The sequence below is a fragment of the Ambystoma mexicanum genome, chromosome 12 (assembly GCF_040938575.1).
Source record: "Ambystoma mexicanum isolate Mex_15411 chromosome 12, UKY_AmexF1_1, whole genome shotgun sequence".
Classification (NCBI taxonomy): Eukaryota; Metazoa; Chordata; class Amphibia; order Caudata; family Ambystomatidae; genus Ambystoma; species Ambystoma mexicanum.
In genome coordinates this window covers 64,481,068-64,506,763 of record NC_090936.1, presented here as the reverse complement: position 1 = coordinate 64,506,763, position 25,696 = coordinate 64,481,068, and the positions used below count along the sequence as shown (strand labels likewise).

Below are 25,696 nucleotides of genomic sequence, written 5' to 3'. Positions count from 1 at the left end.
CTTTAGCTGGTAAAGGTCAGAGTAAAACTGATAAAATACATCATTGATGTCCTCATCAGTGCGCGCTACTGATCCATCTTGTCTCTTAACAGATGGAATACAATCTGTTTGAACTTGGTTATGTAGGTTAAGATTTCTCAATCACCTTCACTGAAGTCTAATAAGGTTTTTTGGGTAGTATGGGCAAGTTCTTTTCTCCCGATCATGCCTTTTAGACTGGAAAGCAACCCGGCATAATTGGACAGCAAGGGACTGTTTGAAGTCAACAATGGAGTTTCCCCGGATAGGTCACTGCCAGCTAGGTTGAATATAACGTGACCAATGTTTGCCTTATCAGTGGAAAAGGACTGTGTGCGAAACGTAAACTGCACAGAACAAGCCTCCAAAAACTCCTGCCGTTATTTAGCGGGCCCTTCGTATTTGCCTGAACATGAGGCACCCAAGGGAGGATCATGGTTGACAGGGTCTCTTATGGCCACGATCTGTCGCAAGGTGGCATCCTTGGTCTTTATATTCTGTACCTCATTAGTAAGAGCTTGAACAGCAGCCATGAACTGCTGCATTTGGTCCATTTTATTTTGTTCTTTACTGCGTCTCAATCTGTCAGCGATTGACCTTACCTTTTCCACTTGGCGTCAGTCTTTGTTGAGGTAAGGTCTGTCTCGAAGCCACTGTGAATTAGGGTAATTCCAGAGCGGGAGCCAAAGGAAAGGTCTCACAAGGAAGAAAAACCTCTGGAGGCTTGTAGGCAACAGGATGGAAGTCAGCGCAGAGGTGGATAGAAGTCAGCGCAGTGACAGGAAGGATGCTTTCGCGGGAGCAGGAAGATGGTAGCACTGCAACAGGAAGGGAATGGAGTCAGGAGCAAGAATGGAGAGTAAAAAGAGGAACCTCAGACTGGAGGAAGGGAGTCTGAGACACAGAAGAAACACCAGGAACAAGAATTTAGGAGCAAGCAACAAGCATCTGCTAAGTTAACATTGATACGCGAGGAGCCAGAGCTTGTTACGTTTATATAGCGAGCGTTTGTTAGTGCATCCCAGCTGATGGCTGCCATCTGGCGGTTGGAGTGATGTCACACACTATAGCGAGCGTGGGGATCCGCGGGCACCATCTTGGCATTAGTGCCATATGCAGCGTAGACCCGCTGCACAGCGCTGAGCGAAGCGCCACTTGTCCCAGTGGGACCATCGCCAGAGGGAGGGTTGTCAGTGTGCCATGACAGGAGATGAAGTTATCCTATTTGATGCTTGAAGACTTCCTCAAGTGGACTGTTTTGCCATGAGACAGAACAAGAAATGCCCCCTCTGTGCAGCAAGGAAGAGCCAAGAAGCAGAGTCCCTAAGGGATGAGCTGGAAATCACATGGGACAGGATATAGTCCTTTCCATTTCCTCCTCTTCTTCTGACCCACTCTGCAGAATTGAGTCGGATGCTTCCTCATTATCACAGCTGCCTGGTAGTCCATCAGAGTCTGGTTGTTCAGTCAGCATGAACCTTTCAACTCAGACCCTGGTCCATTTCACAGATCTACTATTACAGGAGGCGAGCAGATCCTGCTCCACTCACCTCGATCCCTGCGCTTTGCGGTGTGGATCCCCAGTCCAGGTCTCTTGGTCACCTGGGTCTGAGAGATGAATACATGCAGGTCATTCAGGCATCAAAGAAAGCATCAACCCAGGCTCAATGTAAAAGGAAGTGGCTGAGGTTCTGGCACTGGATCCTAGTTGGGTATAAAAATCCTCTCTCAGCTTTCTTGGACAACATACTTTCATCTTAAGCTTTGCTGCGTCTGGAATTCAGATTGAGTCCTGCAGGACTAATCTATCAGCGCTAGGCACATATCTGAACTCTGACAATCAGTCTTTTTTTATCTCCAATCCAGTATTGAAGCGTCACTTTGACGGCCTGTGTCATTTGTATCTGCCAAGTAAGCCTTCTCGTCCTCCATGGAATCTGAATGTAGTCCATACAGCCATTTTGCCACAAACCATTCTGCCCGATGCTGATGGCTGTTAATACTCTAGTGTCACGGAAGGTGGCCTTCCTAATTGTGATAACTTCGACTAGGTGCATAAGTGAAATACAGGCAAGAATCATTTACAGTATTCAACTAAGACCAGTGGTACTTTATACTTGCCCTTCCTTTTTACCCAAATTCATATCGGATATCTATGTTAACCAGGAAATAACGGACAGTTGTATTTCCTCACCCATTGTCTGGTGCAGAAAAATGCCTACACTGTCTTGATGTGAAAAGAGCTGTTAATGTCTACCTGGATAGGACAAAGGCGTTCATAGATTTTTCTAGACTCTTCCACCCATGGGATAACAAGGGATCCAGCCGTTAAAGGTCACTATCTCGAGGATGGTTGTCTCATGTGTATTGGAAAGCTACTCGGTTCAGGGCTTGCCTCAACCAAAGGGGTTCAATGCTCACATCGTGAGGGCCAAAGCTGCTTTCACTGCTTTCCAAAGACATGCCCTCTGGCACACATTAGCCAGGACTAGCATTTCTGTATTTTGCTGATGCTTACTGTCTGGATGCATACTCGTGGGCTGAAACTCAATTCAGGCACGCAGTCCTCAGAAATCTCTACAACTAAGCTAGAAATGGGACAATCCTACCCTCGTGTAATTATTCTTTGCTTGGAAATCTCCCAGAAGTATGAAGGAAGAGGAACAGGACGTTAAGAAAATGTTACTCATCCTTGTGACTGCGTTGCTCCTAGTACTGTTAACTTTCCTCCATACACGAGCCTGCCTTCCCCTCTAAAAACTGCTTACTCCTCAGCCCGGGACAAACCTTGGCGGTTGGAAAAGGACTGAAGGGCGAGCTGAGGTCCTGCATGCGTCTGGCTTTGCATTTGAATATAAAAAGACCATTCTTTTTTTGGTGCTGCAAAAGAAATGCTCTCGTCCCATTGGCCGGAACGTCCCAGCAGTATGGAGGAAAGGGGCTCTGGACTAGGAGTAGAGTAGTCAATACGGTGAGTAACATTTTCCAACTTCAATGTCTTAGTTCTGCAAAATGTCTATGATTTTTATTAATGCTCAATGGTTGTCTATTAAGCATCTCGCAAAATAGTAATTTCCCATTGTCTCATATTCTTTATCTAGTGTGTGACAGGGTTAGAGATGTGACCCTCCCATGGGGATAGGAACCCCTCTCAACCTGGGCAGGAGGCCTGCCAGAGTTTTCACCAGAGCTAGTCCTTCTCCAGAGGTTTGGTGAGGAAGTTTAGGAGGTGCCAAGTCACTGCCCCGCTCCCCGGTATGTGCCATGGTGCTTGTGGAAGTTACCACTGTCAATTGCCCAATGCCTTCTGTACTCTATTCTGGCCAGAATTATATTTCTCTCGTTTCAGGACCAATCCAGCAAACCATTTTTATATAGAAACAAAACTGTCTACATCTCTGCAACGGCGACATGGTCACCAAAACCTGCATCAGAGAGACTAACGCAAATGCAACGCGCGGAAAGGGGACGGGGATACGCAGGGATCTGTAAGCCCCCCACTGCTGCGGCACTACCCAGAGGGAAATCGTGAGAACAGATTGGCTGCAAGGAACAATTGAACAAATGAACCAATGAAAGGGCAGAGGAAGACCGCAACAGGACATCACGGCTATATAAATCCCACGCAAGACAGAATATGTGTGGGCTGCTTGGTTGAGGTCAGATGGACAGAAGGCAGATCGAGACTAGGCGGAGGAAGAACGGTGGAGCAGAGTATGGTGAAGAGTTTGATGGAGCATGTTGCATGTGAGGTGGTGTTTGTGACAGAGAAAGTGGTACCAGAGTATAAGGGAGCTTAAATAGTTGTTGGAATGTGTCAGTGGGGATTAGAGAGAGAGTAGAAGAATATGTGAATGAGAGTAAGAAGATTGTTTGAGGTAGGGTAGGAAATGAATGAAAGTGGGAGGAGAGGAGGGATGGAAAGCAGAGGGGAGAGTGGCGGGTAAAGGAGAGTCCAGAGGAGAGTGAAGTGTAGAGTAGAGGGAGAGCAGAATGGTGAGTAGAGGAGACAGTAGACCGGAGAGGGTGAGAGAGTAGTGTGGAAAGAAGGGAAGAGTAGCAAGGAGATGGTGTGACCATTGATGGGACGGAAGGAGGGAGTAGAGAAGAAAGGAGAGTGAGAGAGAGGAAGTGAGTAAGGAACACAGGAAAGAGAGTGTGAGGCAAGTAACACCAGAAACAGGAACACAAGGGTGTAGCAGTGAGAGGAACTGGGCACTTGTATCGGCACCAGACCTTATCGAAAAACATGCATGGGAGTTGTCAGAATAGGTCCACCCCCTAGAAGAATTCCAGAGGGAGTAAAATGGAAAAGGCTGAGGGCTTTAGGCTATCAACCTAGATAGAATTGTAGATAGTCGGTGTTACCAATCTCTAGTTGCCAACCTGGGGAATAGGGAATCTTTAGCTAGGGGGATAAAAAGACCAAGGTAGACAATGGAACACAACTCTTACTATGCTACATTTCAGTCACATACTGTCAAGATTCTAAATCATCTGTGTTCTCCAAAATAAAAACCCTTGAACTGTCCTCTGAAGCTTTGGTGTTCATAAGGCCATCTGTGACACCTTTTACTGCAGTATCCAAGAACTGATATCTGTTCCCTCTCAGCCAGAGCTAAATCTTCAGTGACATTCCATGAGCATGCTGCAATTTCTCTGATTTGTACGACGGCCACATGGACATGAAATTAGCATTACTCTCTAGACACTAGCTCAGGAGCTGATGCTCAATTTGGTAATTCACACAAGCTTCCCATTTCTGGACAAGAAGGGATATACGCAGAGAACCTAAATGTCGCACCATCGGGGGACATATTTCTGTTTGTGCCAAAAGTAGGCACAGGCTTCTAAAGATTTAGCAATAGAATGGCGCCTATGGAGCAAGTCTAGCAGTCTTTGTTGTGGTGAGTAACATCCCCTTAGTACTGTGCGCCTAATCCTAGCATAGTATGTTTGTTTTTAGTCTTGTATAGCTCTGAAGATCCTTGGCTATTCGAGCGTTATTAGCAGATCACTAGCCCACTGCAACAGAAAATAACAGAATGAGCCTTGGCTTAAGAATTCAGATAATGTGAAGATAGGTGTGATTTAATTGAACAATTGTGTATTTTTCACAGCAAATGTTAATCGAGTTATTGCTTTTATGATTACAGCCCAACTGTGTACACTGTACCAAAAAGCAAGGTCTGGGTAACCACTAGAAAAATTCGAACACGTTATGCTTTAATCAGTCGTATTCATATATATATTTCTTATTCCTTTTTATACGTGCATAGAGTCTACAGGTGTTTCACAGTATTTGGTGTTTCTTCTGGGCTTTCTTTGTTTGTGGTATCGTTTGTAATAAAATTATCTTCCTGAGAGAATGAGTCCATTTAAAATCAAAGACGATGGTGAAAAGGGCACGATCGTGATTTTCAGAGTTTGGTCGTTGCATGGTCCATGGTTTCTAAAGCCCCACACACCACTTATTGTTGTGGTGTGTTTATAACAAGGAGCCAAAGATGGCTGTAAAATAGTGGTTTTCTATTTTTCAGGAAAGGGGAATCCAGTCTCTTCAAAGCTCATACTGCAACTGTACGAAGTGTGAACTTCTCCTGTGAAGGTCAGCATGTAGTTACAGCCTCTGATGACAAGTCTATCAAAGTGTGGAATGTACATCGTCAGCGCTTTTTATTCTCCTTAACCCAGCACACAAACTGGGTACGATGTGCCAGGTAAGAGTATCCTAGCCGATGACTTGAGCTTTGCTGCATGTTGAGTACCAAAGTCGTTTATTTCACTCTTTTTTAAAACTGATGTAATTAATATTGTTATAGCATGACGAGTTTGTTAGTGAACTATATCCCTTCCGCTTTGAGCACAAATGGCAAGGGAATTTAACTGTTAATCTTGCTGCTTTGGGGTCATCAATTTTAAATATTTGATATTAGAATATTGGTTGACTCATAGCCTGATTATTATCCCAGATTAGTAATGGTTCTCCATTCTGATGGAGTGCCCTTTTTAGGCTTGGGGTGGTGGAGCAAAAAAAGATGTAAAGACCGCCATGGAAACGTCTACCTGCCATTAGACTTCGTCATTTGTTTGAAACTAGTTTTCTTCACTGTAAAAGCTGTCTGTTTGACAGTGTGAAAAAATCCCTAGATGTCACTTCTCCCCAGGTAGGAGTCCCTTCCCATTAGGCCAGCGTGATGAGGCCACTACACTATTGTCCCCCTGGGGTGGTACACAGCTGGAGGATCTCATGAGGAGGGCCTCCCCCTCTGGGATTAGTGTCGACAAGCTAGGGTGCACAACTGGGCACACATCACATCCTTACACCCTAGGACCCCTTTATCTTCTCCTAACCTATTCTTGGACTCCAGGTCCATGTACTTATGTCAAGTAGAAGAGTTAGCTACTGAGACGAAAAAGAAGTGCAGCGCCACGAAGAACAACTCATGGTAGAATCGGTCTAGTCCTCTGCGAGGAATGATCCAAAGTAGAGAACAAACAGTGAGAAAGGACTTACCTATAGGTCAAGCCCTTCCTGGAGCAACAGCGTTGGTGAAAGCTGCTCAGAGCGGAGAGTCGTACTGTGGGAGAACAGGATGCTGACCGAGGAAAAGGAGCATCTCTATTGGGTCAAGCATCTGCAAACCCACAAGGCGGAGGTGGACCGCGCGGTCCATAACCAGTGCGCAGACTGCTGGGAGCCAAAAGCCGCAGAGTTGCCAAAGTTACTAGGATGCCTTCGGTTGCCAGAGAAGACCCGAATCAGGTGAGTGCAGAACCCAGGAGAGACTGGTGCCCTGCAGGAAGATCCCAGAAGGTATGGGAGAGAGTGAACTGGCGGGTGGGGGCACGAGCGGGTCCTGGCTACCGCGGGACGACGTCTGGTTCAGGAGGGGCAAGCATAAGTCCCCTGGATGAACGAATGTGAGGCACGGATCTGGGACCCCAACTCTGAGAAAGACACAAATCATCTTCTTCATGACAGTACCTGGCAAGGAAGTGAACCAGGTGGGCCAAATCAAAGAAGAGGTAAGAGTGAAACACAGGTCTGGGACCCAAAGCCAAAAAGCAAAACAAGACATCTTCCTTGTGGTAGTACTTGACAGGGAAGTGAAGCAAGCGGGCCAGTGCACAAATGAGCCGAAACCCAAAGGGGATGTTAGAAGTGTGAAAGTTGTTTAAAAGGAAGACCAAGGTAAGAAAACCATTCCCCTTGGGAATAGTGAACTGTGAGCAAGACATCAGGAGAAGGGAGCCATTCTCCTGATAATTTGGAAAACCAGCACAAGCTGGAAAGGCTTGAGGAAGGGGGTCCAGGCTAGTTGAAAGTAGAGACCAGGGGAAGGAAGTTATTTGCCCTGGTTACATATGAGTGTGAAGTTAATGTAATGACAATATACCAGTAGAAGCTACATCTAAAAAAAAAGGGTCGAGAAACTTGGGGAATGGAGTCATCCCTCAGGATAAAGAAAAGCCACAGTCAAAGGAAAGGAGTCATTCTCTTGTTTGTTTGTTTGTTTTATTCATTTATAATGCGCACCAGACCCAAGGGTAAGAGGGCGCAGCAGTACAGGGTATGCGCAGTTTACAAGGGTTACAATAGTTACAAGTTACAATTTGCATGGTGAAAATACTATAGACAGGATAGGCAGTAATGCAGTAAATAATATACAGGTATTATACAGTAAGTTATAAACAGGCTATGATATTTAAATAAAGGCAAGAGGATGGCAGGGGGTACTGGTTAGTTGATCGATTGCTTCAAATGATTAATGTAGTTGGCTCTGAATGTAAGATAGGATTTCTCAGCATGTATAGTTTGGGGCAGTGAATTCCATACTTGGGCTGCCCGGACAGGGAAGCTAGCACCTCCAGCCTCAGTCAATTTAAATCTCGGAATGATAAGGGTATTGGCATAGGTGCTTCTTGACCGTCTGGATGATCTGCTTTCTGTGAATCTATCAGAGAGATAGGGTGGAGCCGCGTTGTTCAGGGCTTTGTGAGTGAGGGAGGCAACTTTCAGTAAGATTTTGTCTTGGGTCGACAGCCAGTTGTTATTCCGCCTTGTCTTAGAGATGTGGGTTCGTTTAGGGATGCCAAGAGATGCTCTCAGGGCATTGTTTTGTAGAATGTGTATTCTATGTGGGATGAATTTGTTAGCCCCAATATATAGGGCATTACAAAAATCCAGTCTGAATACGATGAGGGCTCTCGCTAGGATCATGCCGTTCTCATCAGAGATGAAGTGTTTACCAGCTCTGATAAGCTTACGTGTGTAAGCTGTGGCTGAGGCCAGAGAATTCACCTGTTTGTTGAAGGTGAGGGTGGCATCTAGGTAGAAGCCAAGAGTCTTCACTTCCTTGGCAACGTTAATAGTGTTTCCATCGATCTCGAAGGCATGGTATTTCTGGCCTAGAGTTTTGAGGGTGGAGTGTGTGCCTAGAATGATTAGCTCTGTTTTGTCAGCATTCAGGTATAGACCATGGGTTGCCATCCATGCCTGGATGATGAGATACACCCTATTTACCAAGGCCAAATCCTTGTTGTAATCCCCGGAAAGTGGGAGGAGGATCTGGGTATCATCTGCATAATTAGTGTAGGTGATACCAAGAAGGTCCAGATCATCAAAAAGGGGCTTAGTAAATATGTTGTATAGTGTCGGAGATATGCAGGAGCCTTGGGGAACACCGCACAGGATGGGGTTGGGGTCTGATGCATCTGAGGGTGAGAACACCCTCATGTTCCTTTGATTCAGGAAAGATTCGACCCATAGTATGGCTTCTTTGGAGAAGTGAGCTGCAGAGTTAAGGTGGTTGCAGAGGACTTTGTGGTCTACAAGGTCGAATGCGGCCGAGAGATCCAAATGTAGGAGGAGTGCTTTTTGACCTTCGTCTCTTAACTCATCAATTTGGGCCTTCAAGTCGATGAGCGCAGTCTTGGTTCCATGTTGTGGGCGGAAGCCGGACTGCCTTGTTCCTAGGAGCTTATGTTGTTCTAGAAATTTTGCATTTGGGTGTATGCTATCTTGTCCAGGATTTTTAGCAGAAAGGGGACTGTCGTTATGGGGCGCTAGTTGGTAGGGATGAGGGGGTCGAGGGATTGTTTTTTTAGTAAAGGCAGTACCCATTATTGTTTCAGGTTGGATGGCACAATGCCTGAGGTGAATGAGGCATTCACAAACTTGGATATGAAGGACGAAAGTTCTCTGGCAGCATCTTTTATGAGTTGTGCCGGGCACAGGTCGCCTTGACAATTGGAATGCTTAAGAGAGATAATAGTTGTATTTTGTTCCAGTGGGGGTGAGTTGGTGTTAAGTATTGGTGGCTGATTGAGGGTAGCTTTCTTAGCCGCAATTTTCTTTTGAAGCATGGTAACTTTGTTGGTCAATACTTGTTGCATCTCCGTGCACCAGGCTTTTTCTTTTGTAAATATATCAGGATTGTAACTGGGCGACTCTAGTTCTTTTAGAATTGAAAACAGCTCCCTCATACTTGAGTTGGCTGTGGCTATGCGCTTATTATATTTCGTCTGGCCAGGACAAATTCTTTTTTATAAAGTGAGGTGATTTCAGTAAGTTTATTTTTATGGTCTTCTGTGGGTGAGATTCTCCCGGAGGATCTCTTGTAAATTGAGAAAGCTGACCACTCAACCTTCAGCTAGGGGAAGGGAGTCATTCCCCTGGTGTTGTGTGTGAAACAATAAACGCTGGATACCAAACCAAGAGGCCAGGGGATGGGAGTCCTTCCCCCCCCTGGCAGGACAAGTATTGTTCTAGGAACATTTGAGCCAGGGGAGGGCAGTCATTCCCCCTGGAGTGAAGAAATTGAAAATTTTCTGATGAAAGTGTTATAGGATTGGCTGTCCTTTATTTGTGATGTATTGGGACCAAGGGAAGGGGGTAATTCTCTGTGGTAAAGAACTTGCAAAGCAAATCAAAACCAGTAACTGATATGCAGTCTAGTAGAAGGGGGTTAGAAGAAGGGAGTCATTTTCCTGGACCAAGAACATTGGTGCAACATTTAGTTTAGTTATAAGTGTAAGTAAGGGGCAGAGATCGTGATTTTTGGCACAGGACGATGGACTCTATACGTTATGAGGGTATTTTGACAACCATGTTAGTATTCAAGTTGAGGCAGTGAAACCCCTCTTAGAGATAGGGAAAGCTAGGTTTTCTGTTTATTTTCTTGCCTAATAAAAGTCTATAGCAATCACTGTGCCACCTGTGTGCCAGTCTACTCCTTCTGCACCCTTACAACAGCCATATCAGCTCTTTGAATGTTAGATCTGAAAACGGAATGTTTTTCAAAAATGTATTCCAATCTTCTCCAGCCAGCCGTCTCCTTGCATAACATTTTTCATTTTCCAGTTTTTGAGTATGACTCTTTTCCATTCCAAGATGTCTTCCTTCATTCATAACTTGGTGTCATAGGCAGAGGTTATGTATTGATGTTAACTGACTCATTACACTGCTTGTACAGATGTGGGGGGCTTCAGACCTTCCTTTGCAATACCCAGGTGAGGGTGAGATTCTCTTATTTCTTTTATTTGTGTTTATAGTATAAAACATACCTTGCACACATTTCTGCATATTAAGAACATAGTTACATCAAGCTTGTAATAAGAGAAAAAAGATAAAAGAAAGAATTAAAGAATATTTCATCAAAATTACATCAAACATTTCTAAGATAAATTTCATCAAAATTCCATATAAACATTTCATAAATAAGTTTCATCACAAATGCATATAAAAGACTCATAAGTACTTTTTTCCTAAAAAAAGACCATATACTATCATACGATTAAAAACAGTCAAAAGTACTATAAAAACTTGTAGAGAAACTACCCCTTATACAACCAAAGTTACATTGAGACAATTTCCAACACGGATACCATTAGTGAGAGAACTCAGAGGTTTATGTTCCTTATTGGCATACCATCCCAGTGTCAGAAAATACATCTTTTAAAAGGACTACAAAGGCAATCATTAGGGAGACTTTGGTACCATTCATCAACCTCTCCCACACGCTTAAAGTAATCACAGATGACAACGAGTGGACACATCTCCCAAAATGATTTCTCCTCTGTATAGCCGTTGTAGGACATTCCAATGCCATATGGTGAGTGGTTTCAAAACAATTTAATATATACTCTCTTATCCTTGGCAATAATCAAACAGAGTCCATTTATTTCTAATGTGGGAAAACAATTCATCCAAAATTTCATATAAAATATTCTAGTCCGGCGAGAAGGGCATTTCTTTCGATATATTCCCATGTTATTGCCTGTTGCGTACCAATAAGAAGTGTCTTTATGTAATCTTATTCTAAGTTAATTATTGCCATTATCCATTTTATCATGGATTCACAACCATTTTTTAAATACCATGGTGTTTGAACGAAGTACGATCCCCATCACACCTTTCACTGATCTTTTGCATATATTTGTCGTGGTTCTCATCATCCTGTCCAGTTCTAGGCACAAAGTTGAACTCATCCCATTCATCACATTTCTATACAGACCTAGGCCTCTTCCTTTATATATGGACCACCGTGATTATAGCCCCAATTCTAGTCTGATCACATTGATTGGTACCGACAATAGGAGCTTTAAAACCGTTCTCCAGGCTTTCCCTTTCAATATGTCAAACCATTTTCGGTTGGCAAATGCTAGTAACTTGACCCCATACAGGACAATTGTTGTGACCTTCAATCAATAGAACTCAACCAATGGAACTAACAACAAAAAAGCTGTACTACTTTAAAACGTGAAACCCATGCCAAAGCCTTATTCCTCATTTTACTTTTTTCAATATCTAATTGCATTTTAATAGTGAACAATAAGCCAAGATATATCATTTAATCCACCACCTTAATTCTTAAATTATTTATTATCCGTATATTTTTGTTAGCTTCTTCCTTATGAAAAACCTGCATGACCCTTGATTTATCTGCATTAATGACAAATCTATTCTCGTTTAAGGAGCGCTGTAACCCAAACTGGGTGAAGGCAAGGAGGATTTACTCATCCACATAGGCGATACAAATTGATCTCTGATTACCCAATTTTCGAAGGACGTCCTCTCCAAATCTCATTCACTCCACAAGTCGGACAGATACAGGTTGAAAAGGGTCACTGCTAGAAAACAGCCCTGACACAGGCTCTTTCCAACCTGCAGTGCGTCTGATACTATTCCCTTTGTCCAAACAAATTCTTATCTCATTATTCGTGTGGAGTAATCTCAACATATTCAACAAGCCCGGATTTATCAACCACATCTTCAGCTTTCCCCACAGCCTTCCCCTATATGCCTCGTCATATGCGGAGGACAGATCTAGGATTGCAGCAAAAATAGACTGACCCATGCCCCTATCAGTAAGAGCTATATGTGCTGAAAGAGACAATCCACCACTGGTGTCCCTATCCCTTTTCTATAACTGATTTGCAAAATGTACAGCCTGCCCCCACTCTCTGCCCATCGTAGTAGATCTTTCAATAAAAACCCAGCCAAGATCTTTGATGAGGTATCTGTAAGAGAAATGGGTCTATAGCTCCTTGGGGACTCCTTACAGCCTTTTCTATAGATAGGGACGATAATGGCTTGGTTCCATGTTTCTGGAATTATTACAGTGCATGTTACTCGTACAAAGAGACTGTGCAGGATATTTGCCCATAATTCACTGTTCTCTTTAAGCAGGGAATTTGCTATCTCGTCCTGACCAAATGCTCTGGAATTATACAACTTTCCAATAGCCGTTATTATACCATCCCTATTGAAGTTAATATCCCATTGTATCGTACACCTATTCTCATCACGCAACAGGTTAATATCTACCTCCTTGCTCCCATATAATGCAGAAAAATATTCCATCCATGCAGCGCCTGTTACAGCATTAGATTGCATACTGTTTTGTTTTTTCCCCTTCTTATTTAGCCTCCTTCAAATTCCTCTTACATCTTTGCTAACAATGCCAGCCATAAGATATTGGTTCTCAGGAATGTATGCTTGAATGTTATAAAACTTGAGCCAGTTCTTATGTTTTTGGCGAATGCGTCTAATCTCCTATATTCAACTTCTAATTATTTAAGGAGGAGAAAAAACAAACCGGATAGGTCATATGCTTTCTTTCTTCAACTAAACGCTTATACTAACACCTAGCAATATGCCTATTAATTTTCCTAACATTTCTACAAAATTGTGGTAGCCTATTACCTATGGAATTAACAACCGCATTAAGGCAGGTAGTCCTGAAACCCCTTCTACACCTACATATTCCATTAATCTCCACAGTTAGCAAGGCATGGTCGCAAAGTGTGGTTTTCTCCACCTCCACCTCACATGAATGAATATCTTTCTTATCCACATTACTAACAAAAATATAATCAATGGTGAAGGTCAAAATCGGTTCAAACCATGTGGCCTGTTTTATCTTATTGTGTTGGAGAAGACAGTTGACCTGCAGAAAGCCCCACCTCGGCCAAATATTTGACGAAATCAAACCTCCATTCTTCTTCATAGATATAATCTCTTTCTCTAAATGAATGCCACAGTTGCCTATTTTCTCCAATTCATCAAAAGCCAGCCCTTAGCAAGAGCATGGGAAATTAAAATATCGCTATCCACAATTATGGGACCTTTCTGTTTTTGGTCCAACCACAGCACAAATAATCTTCTAGCTCCTCTACAATTTCTTCTACTTTTCCTTGAGCTGGATTTAGGTAAATATTCATCACAGAAAATGTACGAATTTGATTATCAACCTGATCAGGTACACATGCTACTAACAGTGCCTCCGATTTTGTCTTTTTAGGCTTCCTCACCCGGCTCTGGCCTTTTTTGAATGCTGTTAAAATACCACCAAAGGGTCTTCCCCTCCTATTCCCTTTTTTAGTATTTCTCGTAAGGATTTTTAAACCCATCAATCACTGGTTTTAGACACAGCCACGTCTCTTGGAGAATCACAACATCACATTTTTTTCAAACCACCCCCATTTTATTATTTGAGAAGCTATTGTGTCCGTGTGAATTCCAGCACAACGTTTACAGCCACTTTGTTTAGAAACTTGGACGTCTACCAATGGTAATCAACCGGGAAGTGGCAAGCCATGCCCAATATTCCTCATTGTGTTCAATTGTGACTTGCCTCCGACCACTCACATCCACTGTACACTGGACTCCATTATACCCACTGCCAACTTCCTGATTTATTCCCCCTTGCATGTCGTCTGTGGCCTTCTTCGACTTTGGCAAGTAAGAGTCATTTCCTCTTTTCAATATTTCCATATGACCGAGTGCCGCAGACAACACGATGAGATGGCTACCACGCAACATTTCAAGAGAAGGAGAAAGGCGGCAAGAATCGAGAGACTGGCGAGGAGAGAATTGACCTTGCTCTTTTCATCCCAGGCCTGCGGAACCTTTGTGGAAGAGAGCCGAAGACCGTGAACAATAGCACAAGTGTCCTTCATCAGATGTCAATGGTACATGAGGCAATCATATGCCGATAAGCAGGAGCGAAGGAAGCTCCCGCGCCCGTGGTACTGGCCTTGACTCCAGAGAAACCAAAAGCCAAGTGGTTCGACACAGCCGGTGACTCGAGGGGGGAACCGATAAGATCCCGTCTGTAATGAGTGAGAATTGCAAAGTGGCAAGTTTTGAACCAAAGCTGATGAACTTTGAATGAACTGTTAAAAGTGTGGCGGGGAGACCAGCTGCAGAGGGAAACTGGCACCATGTGGGTGCTAACTCGAGAGACTCCGGTCGAGCCCCATATGAGATAAACTACAAGTACCAGAAGGTAGGAAGGCCTGCAAAAAGGGGTCATACAGATGGTCAAGCAAAATCCCTGTACAATCGAAATACTTTGATCTAACAGCATTGTGAAAGAAAGAGAGTGAATCCCACAGTGAAAGTGAACATTGAGAAACCATGGGAATTGAATCCACTTAAAGCAAGAGGGGTCCGAGTCTGACCGAGGGAGATCCAGTGGTGAAGCAATCACCCAAGAATATAAAAAGGCAAGAGGGGTCCAAGCCCGACCGAGGGAGATCCAGGGGTGAAGCCGTAACCCTAGAAGATAGAGAAGAGCGGTCAACGCCCACAAGAGGGGGACCCGGGGTGAACCCATCACCCAGTGAACATTGGGAACAAACTTTTCATTTGTTAAAGGAACTTTTGTTTTGTTGTTAGAACACGTCAGGTCCGCGAAGGCAAGAGACTTTCAAGTGAAACGAGAATTGGCCATCGACAGCCCCGATAACTGAAAGCTCGAAGGTTAAAAGCTTAACTATCATCTTGTGCTAGAAAAGCCAGAGAGTGTGACCTGGGATCTGCCATTGGAACTGTCGTCTCGTGCTGGAGGAGCCCGAGACTGTACTGTGCTTCAAGCTCACATTTTACCCTGTGTCCAAAACGTGGGGAAGGGAGACCCAGGCTACTGCATTCTGACATATTATTTGAGAACACTTCTTTCTTTTCTTGAGAACTATCCCACACCTCTTTTTGTATTAGTTGTGAGGTTTGGCAATAGGTTTCTTAGTATAGGACTTTTTGATTTGACACAGCACCACTAGGACTTCCTTGTTTTTCATTTGATGGTTGATGCTTGCTCCCATCTTAGATTTAGGTTTAGATTAGGCGTTTTTGCAACCTGCATACAGCAATTATTGTTCAATAAACACCCTTGAACTGTGATCGCTTGTGTCGGTCTTACTTGTTGTCACTGAGTTTATCACATCTCCCAGTAGTCCCTCAGCAGTGGGGTGTAATCATAACCAATATTCCTGTTTCGCAGTGCTAAAATATATCGATCATTGAGGTTAATCATTTTTCTCTGATTTAGGCGGAGTCAGCCTTTTCCTTGGCTGACCTCTACTTCATGATCCCAGAGGTCTAACTTCCCACCTACGGGTAAACCCAGTGTTAACTGTACTAAATCATGATTACTATTCTCCATTTTCATTACCTTCATTGATTCTATCCATGGTACGACATTGGCAGACGCAAAGTAGTCCATTTTGAAATGTTGACTGTCTCTTCCCCACGTGAAAGCTGCCGGTATGTCTCCCACAGTGTTACCATTTAACATTTGGATGTCTCGTTCTTCCAATTCCCTCAACCAGATTTCGGCATTAGCTTTTTTTCCTTTTCCACCTTTGATCCTCAAAGACATTTTTGCAGTTTGTGTAGTTGCACCTATACAATTTATATTGAGGTACCCACAGAGGATTATTAATGGGTCTTGCAACCTCACTCTAAATCTGTCAATCAATCTCATTACCGTATTAATAAAGCCCCCTCCTTCCAAGCTGTTGGATTCCAATACAAATTAATTACTATCACAGTACGGTCAGGGTTATCTCCTTGGGGATTTATTTCCAGCCAAGTTTTTTGCATATAAGGGTTCAGATTTCTCGATTTTGTTCTCTTCAGGCCCTGTCCCTTTTTTACCAGAGTTAGTAGACCCGAATGTGGCCTTCCTTTAACTCCCCTCTTAGCCGGATTCAGGAATAGATCAAAGCCTTCCACTACTGGTGCGTTCAAGAGCCATGTTTCCTGGAAATACAAGATATCAAATTTTGCAAAGTTTCCCTTGTCAGAGTTAATATATGCTTGTATCCTCTTGTATTCCCGGATCCCAGTGTCATTGAGGCTCCTGTTTTGGGGCTAGAGTATCACTGGATTTTATTAGAATTTAGGCTGATTGCTATCCATACCCAGCTCAATTAATCTGAAACATTGGTTTTTAAAGGCGTCTTTACTATTGTCCTCTCTAACTCAACTTGCCGGTTGAAGGTGATCCCTGGGGGCAATTTGTTGACAAATGGATCTTTATTTAGGGTTGGAGAGTCCTCCATTTCCCTGTGCTGCTGTTCTTCGAAGTCCTGTGATCTCCTGTGGTGGTAGTCTTTGTCCACCACGCTGGTCACTGGTCTTGGGCTGGCCTTGACTGAATCTTCATGTTTTGGCCATTCAGAGTCTCCACTATCTTTAATGTCAAAGCCCAGAGGTCATAAAGCCTCTGCCGAATCCAATAGATGATGAGAAATAATTTTAGATCTTAAATACAGGTAGACTTGGTCTAGTTTTTTTATTCTTGGAAGCTCTACTGCCTTAATGTCTTCATATATTATGTCTCTTAATTTGGTAGTGTTTTGGAAGAGTCTCAATATGTTTGTACTGTTTCATCTCAAACTGTCAGCTACTGACAATATTCTGTCTAGGAAGACCATGTAAGTGCCCGGCACACTGTCAATTTTAGTTTCATATTCGTCCTCTCTGCCTCTTTCTTAACATTCTGGGGTCCTTTTCTTCTTTTCTTATAGGTTCTCTTATATCGCTCGTCGGTAGTTCCCAGATTTTCTCTCTCTCTCTCTCTCTCTCTCTCTCTCTCTTGCACCCCCTCTCTCTCTCCCCCTCTCTCTCTCTCTCTCTCTCGCTCTCTCTCTCTCTCACCCCCTCTCTCTCTCTCTCTCTCTCTCACTCTCTCTCTCTCTTCCCCCTCTCTCTCTCTCCCTCTCTTTCTCTCTCTCCCTCTCTTTCTCTCTCTCTCCCCCTCCCCTAAGTTCTCGGACCTTCTCCTCTCGCCAGTGTTTGGTTTTAGTGATGTTAAAAGGTTTGCGTCTTCTTTCTTCTAAAGTCAAGAATTGACCTGATGGGGTGTCCTTTGTGGCTGATAGTATATTCACGTTCGCTATCTGGGTTTCTGGTGATTTTTCTTGGATTACATTTTCTCCCACCTCATCTACATGGGGAGAGGTTTGAGGCTTGTATATGTCCTCTTCTGTATCATAGACTGAAAGCTCTAATAGGTCCTCATCTTGAGGGGGTCATACCTAACCCTACTATTGTCAGATGTAGGATCCTCTAAGCCCTTTAGAGTGGTTACTATGTTCACCGTTTGTTCCAGTGATTTATTTTTATTTGACTTTGGTTTCAGTTGCCTGTTTGGTCAGGGATATCTTTAAGTTCTGGATGAAATCTTGGGCTCCATCTGATCGGCAAGATTTCTTAGTTGGCAGATTTTTTGGGGGATTTTATTTTTGTTGCACCACAGCTTTGTTTTTTGGCAGTTGTTTCACATTTTTCGGGAATGGAAGATTTCATAGTTAATATCATCTCTCTGTTCCTCGATTTCACCTACCAGATCATCCTCCCCTTCTATATGGTCAGCGTTGCCAGTTTTTACTGGCTCAAACGTAACCACCTCGTCACTTTCGTTCGGTGCCATGTTTTCATCTGGGCGTGCCTCATTTTTGAATTCCCCTCCCGGTTGCATTGATGGCTATTGTGCAACCTGATTTGATTTTGTATGGCAGTTGACTCAGCCACTATGTCGATGATCACCTCATTAATGTCAGTTGATATTTTTTTTAAACACATTTTTATTAAACGGTTGTAGCAGCGTACCACAGTACAGTATCAACAAGGATAGACGACAATACCAAGACCAACATGTACATTCCCACCCATCCCACTTGTTCGTCTGAATCCCTCTGCCCGGGTCATCCTCCCCTTACACTCCATTTTCTTTATCATCCCGACCCAGATACAATCGGGCCAGCCGTGGCTTAAAGGTCAGAGCTGGGTATTTGTCATCAAACTCAAGAAGGAGTGCCCAAATTGCATACAATTGGTGAAGCTTCCCTTCAAACAGCCGCGGTTATCTTCTCCGACACCAACACATTGCAGATCTTTCCCCCACCTAAAGATTATGTCTGGCCCCTCCGGTGCCCTCTGGGGCTTTCCATGGCCGAGTAATGGTGATGCGTGCCACCAGCAGCAGCTGTGTTAAAAGTTTAGCACATACCCCCGTTTTAGGATAGATCCCCTCCACTGGGAACCCAGCGGCATGGTTTTGGGGCAGGTCAGGAGTTTGCTCCCTGTTATGTCTTCTATTATCCTCGCAATAGACTCCCAGATTAACCGGACCTGGGGCCAGCTCCACCACATATGGAAATACGTCCCTTGTGCCACACAATTCCGCCAGCAGGTGGAGGGAATGGAAGCTTGAAAATGATTAATCTGGGTTGGGGGGTAGTACCATCGAAATATCAGCTTCAAGGTGCACTCATTGTTTGTAACACATCTGGAGTATGAATGGGCTCTAGCCCAGATGTCCAAACGGTCGGTGTCATCCAACTGAAGGCCCAAATCAGCTTCCCATCGGGGCATGAAATCCGGTTTACGGGGGGTGAACAGGCCCACCCTCAAAAGTTTGTACAGTCTCGATATGCCCCTCTTGCTCGAACCCTCCCAGATCGTTGGTTCAAGCACGCTTAAGGGGCGTGTGGCTTTGTGTTTAGTCTTGGGGTGCGTGATCCAATGCTGCAGATGGGAGGTATGGGAACCTGTCTGATTCCTGGAGGTATAATTCTCTCTTACAGTCTTCAAACGTGTGGGTCAGATTTCCCGCATACAATTGGGCGAGCGTTTGTAGGCCCCCCCCTTTTCCAGTTTTCAAATTCGCCCGGGGGCAAACCCAGGGTGAAAGACGGGATGCCAAAGATCGGGGAGAGAGGGCCAGTGCCTTTTGAAATCTTTTTCCCCTTTAGCACCTCGTCCCAGACCTTCAAGGTGACCCTAGTTGCGGTAAGGAGAAGAGGCCATTGTTTTTGTTTTGTATGCGGAATGATTGTAAGGAAGTGAAGACGGAGCGAGCATTGTGATTTCTCAATCTTCATCCGCTACGGACGAGGCTCTTCGGATGTCCACGTCATTAGGTGTGAGAGTTGGGCTGCCTTTATCGTCATTCAATCTCAACAATTTTTGACTGGGACGAGTAGGAGCGTTCCAGCAATAACTCTGTCCTCTTCCCGGGTCTCCCGCCTTCTCCCGTTAACTGTTGTGAGAAACCTGAAGGTATCTCACTCACTAGTCCCCGGGGATATGTCATCCGGGTGGCCAGGACAAGGCCATCGCTATTGGATCCAGTTCCTGGGGGTGGACCAGTGCGGGAGGATTACCTGAATGAGGGGTCTTCGGGGAGTGGAAGTGGGACGCCGAAGGTTGAGACGCGGTATCCCCTTCTCTGTGACACCTCTGCCTAGTAGAATACTTAGAAACTCTACCCCCCCCTTTTCTAACACGAACACTTTCTCACAGCGTGAACGACAATGGAATATTACCCGAGCCGTTTACCTGACATGCCCCATGCAAGGGTCAGGCAGAGTCAGGCAGATACACACACCTGACTACCCTTTCACTTCGCCATAGGGCTAAAATGTGGAGCCCAAGAGCACACTCCGAGCAATGCCGAACGCATGAGGAAGCAGCCATTCCAGGACAGCAGTTCAAATGGAGGAGAAAGGCGGCCAGACCTGAAAGGACATCAAGGAGGGAGTTGCCCCTTGTCCTTTTCAACCCAAACTTGCAAAGTGTCTGATGAAAGAAACATAAGACCGGGAATCGCAGCTGGCAAATGGTGTGACTGGTGTCAGCAGTACATGGAACCCTGCCGCACTGATGGCCACAGCGGGGAGATGCGGTTGCCTTCGTGCTACCGTCCTTGACACCAGCATCAAAGGAACCGCCAACGAGTTCAGCATAGCCGGTGAGTCGGAAGAACCCGATAGTCGACCGGACAGTGTTAGGCTCAAGTTTGCTGTGGCAACATTAAGAACAAAGAGGACAAGAGGTCTTTGTTGAACACACTTGGTACTAGAGATAGAGTGGTCTGGGGCCACATGGGCGCTCAGTTGAAGGTCTCTGGCTGGTACCCCTCTCCTAAACAAATAGTGTGTTGATCATTGTGAGTAAATAAACTACAAGTACCAAGAGGCCATAGGGAAGGCCGGTATAAGGTTTTGAGGTAGTCCTACATGGGTCAAGCCAAATCCCTTGTACAATCGAAAGTCCTTGACACATTGCAGAAGTTTTGACATTGTGAACAGGCGTTTGCGCCTGGCTGAGGGGAACGCTGTGTGAACTGTGATTGTGTGAAACCCATGCTGGCCGTAGGCTAACAGTGACCCAGCAAGATGAGATCGCCCTTCAGAATTCTCTGTTTAAGATTGGCAAGTACTTCGGAAGGTCGAAGCCCGGATGAGAGCACATCACTAAACCGATGGGGTTGTTTAAAAAGACATTGAGATTTGTGAATATTACAAATAAGGAGATTGAGATTGAAAGGCGATAGTAAACCCGACAGAGGGATGTCAAGAGTAAAATTGTGAAGAAGCGAAGTGAACAACATTGTGATGCTAAGTGAACAACATTGTGATGACAAGTATGAACCCAACTGAGGGATGTCCAAAGTGACTGGTGGGTCTGAACCCGATTGAGGGAGGCTGACGACAGAGAAGGATCAGAGCCCAGCTGAGGGGGATTCAAGGTTGAAGGGTAATCACCCGATGTAAATGTTATCAGAAGGAACTTTTGTTGTTTTTGCATATCAGGCCCTCTGAAGCAAGAGACTTTGCATGAGAAGTGATGTGGGCACAGAAAGCCCTGATACTGATAAAAGGAACTGTAAATTTGTGCCAGCCTTGTCCCGTGCTAAAAACCTGGGGAAGGGAGACGCTGGCCATAACATCCTGATTTATCTTTTTCTGAACACCTCTTTCTTTTCTTATGAACAATATCCCACACTATTTTGTAACGTAGCGGTAAGGATTGGCAATAGGTTTCTTAGTATAGGCCCTTTTATTTGACTAGACTCCACTTGGACAGTATTATTATTTTTTGATGGTCGTAGCTTGCTCCCATCTTAGATTTAGGTTTAGATTAGGCGTTTATCTCACCCATTGTACAGTTTAATAAACACCCTTGAACTGTGATCACTTGTGTCAGTCTTATTTGATGCCACGCCTTTCTTACACTGTGGTGTACAAGATAGCGTCACTGGGGTTCTCGCTTGGTTGTGAAAATCCTGTTCCTGTGTCAGGTTGACCGTCTGTATTTTCTGTGCTTGCAGCCACAGCTTTTGTAGCTCTTCCTACCTATTTCCTTTTTCCAATAAGGACGCCTTGCATTTGTGTTGGTGTTTTTCTACCTCTCTTCTCTGGCTGCATCAGAGTCTCCTTCGAGGTTCTGCTCTGGAATAGCTGCGCGTCCTCTTCACATGCATGTGAGAAAACTTGAATCTCAGAGGTTTTCTCTCGCAGGCTTTCTCTCTCTCCACCTCTTTCCTTTATTGTGCTGCCGTGGGCCTTCGCCGGGAGCAATGTTGTAGTCCTTTCTGTTTGTTGATTCTGTATTCCTCCAACTAGGTTTCTCTTTGTGTCATTATGAGGTGGTCTTTCTCTTAAAGGGATAACCAGTATTTCTTGATTGCAGTAACACATCTATGTATGTTCTTCATATTTCTCTTTAATTAATGGTTGTACAAGTGTACCATTGTTATGCCTGTCACGCCGCCCGCATTGGGGTCCACTTACTTGAAGCGGCGCGCCCCGTCCTGGAGGCTGTACCCGCGCTTTCGCTTAGGGGTTCCTGGGTTGTTCTGGTCATCGCGCGCTTCCGGGTTTCCTGGGCAGGTTGGTCAGCGCATGCGCGGGAGGCCATTCCGCGCTCTTCGCGCATGCGCGCTGCACGGAGTACTCGCTTTGGAGGACCTTGCGGTCCACGCCTCTCTCTGAGCCAACCAACGCTTGGGAGTCGGCTCGGCTTGCGTTCCAAGCCTCCTAGGGGTTGGCAGTCCTATTTAAGGAGCCCGGTCGTTCATTCAGACCGCGTCTCAACGCGGTTTGATTAGGATCGTGTTTCCTCGCCGGTTCCTTGTGCCTTCCTTACCTGTTACCTGACTCCTGTCCTCCTTGTTCCTGGTACCCTCGGGTCCTTACCTGTAACCTGACTCCTGTCCTTCTTGTTCCTGGTACCCTCGGGTACATTCTGCAGTTGCCTTGCCTTGCCCTTCCTTCTCTTGTCCTGTGGTAGGGTGGTTCCCTTTCCCCTCTTCTGAGTTGGGTGGTTCCCCTGTGGTTATTAGTTGGTCCTTGCCTTGTACCTTGTCTGCCTGCACTTTCAGCCTCCCTCTACCTTGTGAGCCATTCTTCTACCTTCCTTCCCGGATCCTGCCTCCTACCAATCTTCACTGTGTCCTCTCCCTTGGGACTTCCATCTTCCGGATCCAGTCTTCCTTGGGACTTCCATCTTCCGGATCCAGTCTTCCTTGGGACTTCCATCTTCCGGATCCAGTCTTCCTTGGAACTTCCATCTTCCGGATCCAGTCTTCCTTGGGACTCAGTATCGTCATCTGGAAAGGCTCCCCCTGTCAGTGCTTGCACTGTCCTGACGCCACGTTAATCAGGGGTGAGCAGACTCGTGGCGTTGGGAGCTGGTTCATCTCCAACCCGGTTCCATTCGGGCGGGAGCTGGGCTGGCTTCTCGCGTCATCCACATCCACGCAGGACTCCTGACAGCCTGGCATCATCATCAAGGTCTTCAACCAGACGAACAGGTACGCAACGTCCTCGTGACGCACTCTATAACATGCCTCTACCACTAGGGAGGATATTGCAGAATGGGCTCACCTCCCTAGTCTCACAGGTTATGGCTACCCCTGGGGAGAAGTGACGGATTCCTGTGATTCGTCACAGAGCATAATCCAACTATGTGTTCTAGAAATTGTATCTCGGTTCTAGAAATCCAATACAAGTTCCCTATTCTGACCAATGCTAATTGTGTTAGTGTTAACCTAGCTTTTAAGACTTCTTCAGAAAAAATACATCTTAAAGGGAATTTCAAACACTGTGTAGAATGCATTTTTATATATCTTTTCAGATTTTCCCCTGATGGAAGGCTTATTGCATCTTGCAGCGATGACAGAACAGTCAGAATCTGGGATAAATCAAATCGACTTTGTGTCAGTACATTCGCAGATTATGATGGGTAAGTGTCTGCAAAGAACTTAAGTCAATAACAGTGCTTTGAACCTCAGCAAATTATTTGCTAGATGGAAGAGAGCTCTTTAATAGTTTGGTTTTCGAAAAGGTGCATCAATGATTCACATTGTTTGAGTTAGATGATGTTAGGGTGTCGAAGAAGGAAGCTGACACAAAGGTGGCATGATTTTGCTTATAGACATTTAATTCTTGAGTATAAGACCTCACTATCCGTATCTGTAAGAGGTGTTTCCCTGCCGTGAACTAAACTTAAAGGAACTGTCAGTATGTCCATCAAATCAAAGTTCCACCGTCCTATGTCAAATCCTACTCTAACCCTCACAATAAAACTAAAGAGTAAAGTAACAGAAACATCCTTCTTCAGGAGATTGGCCCACCTTTTCCTGCTTCGTAACCAATGTCCAATGGCAGGCACAGCATCATTAGTCTCTGTGATTACCTAGCCATCATCCAGCCCTGGATGTTGACAGCCTACCTAAAACTAGACCCATCTAAAACTGAATTCATCCTCATCGGTCCGCCCTCTAAAGAAAAATTTATCCAACTATGGCTCAATTATATACGCCTAGAAGGATTTGATCCACAGCTCTTACGCAGCAAAATTCTTAGGCAGCAGCCTATCCTTCCAGAAACACATAGCCAAAAAGGCCCAAATAGCCTGGTTCAGAATCTCTACCCTTTGAGAAATCAAATCCTTCATCTCAATGTAGGACTTCTGGACCGTAGTGTTGGCCCCTGTGGTCTCATTCCTCGATGGGGAAAATGCTCTCCTGACATGGCTCCCAGCTGCTCACTTGGCCCTCCTAAAAGCAGCACGTCTTATTACAGGAGCACAGAAATGTAACTGAGTGACCTTCACCCTACGTGAACTACTTTAGCTTCCGCTCCAAACCAGGATACTGTTGAAGACTGCATGTATCATCTGCAAAGCAGTCACGAGTAGCATACCAGCGTACCCGATGGCCAAGCTCCATATATCTGGTGGCACACGCTCCTCGACCAACCGAATTGAATCACAACTCGTCTGCAAAGAAAGGACCTGCAAACAATCCTGCTCTTGCCATGCACCCACCCTCTGGAACCTGATCCCTGTGTCAGCTAAAAATGGCATGTTAATTCCTCTAATTTCGCAAATCTCTCAAAACATGGCTCTTTCAACAACACCTGACCAAGGACTCATTCCAATGGACGCACATACCCCACAGTACTGCGCTAATATTAAAAGATGGCAGCCCAAATGCTGGCTGCGCACACTCTGTACAGGGCTCTGCTGTTCTCAAACTAGGTCCGTGCTTTAAACAATAACAAAAAAAAATACAATAAAATAGTTGTTTTTTCTCAACAGAAAATATCAGGGTATTGCCTCCCTTTCCCTGAATTACAGGCTTCACCTAGTCTTGGGAACGACTCCCATCCCCTGACGTCTTTAACATAAGTCTTGGGCCTACACCAAGAGAATGACTCCCTTCTCCTGGTGGTGTTTGGTTCAATTCACAGTATGACCAAGGGGAATTAATTCCTTCCCCCCCCTGGCATCTTTATCACAGCTCTTTTTCCGATACTGAGAGAATGTCTCCCTTCTCCTGGTATGATCTGATACCGTTCTTTCTCAGTGCTGCAGTTTTTCCAAACCCTTCTCAGAAGGCCAGGCTTCTTCAATGCCACTGCGCTGAGGAAGATTTCCTCTGATGTTTTCCTTTTCGCTCTTGGGGTACCAGACCCTTCTCTGGTGGTCGGTGCTTTCCTCATTACCACAGCCGAGGAAGATTTCTTCTGCTTTTCTCCTTATTGTGGGGCTCCCCTACCCTTCTCTGGTGGTCAGTGGTATCCTTGCTGC

The 25,696-nt window shown here is 44.9% G+C and overlaps 1 protein-coding gene across 3 annotated transcripts in view; it reads left to right on the top strand.

Moving 5' to 3' along the window:
* The window catches only part of LOC138513283 (POC1 centriolar protein homolog B-like), a 406,367-nt gene that overhangs the window by 77,859 nt on the left and 302,812 nt on the right, over positions 1-25,696 (top strand). For 2 of the 3 annotated variants that reach the window (XM_069627999.1, XM_069628001.1), the window contains exons 4-5: positions 5,559-5,738; positions 23,738-23,845. In XM_069627999.1, the coding sequence (XP_069484100.1) occupies positions 5,559-5,738; positions 23,738-23,845 (288 nt within the window). The remainder of the gene's footprint in view (positions 1-5,558; positions 5,739-23,737; positions 23,846-25,696) is intronic. The other variant, XM_069628000.1, reaches the window with a different exon arrangement.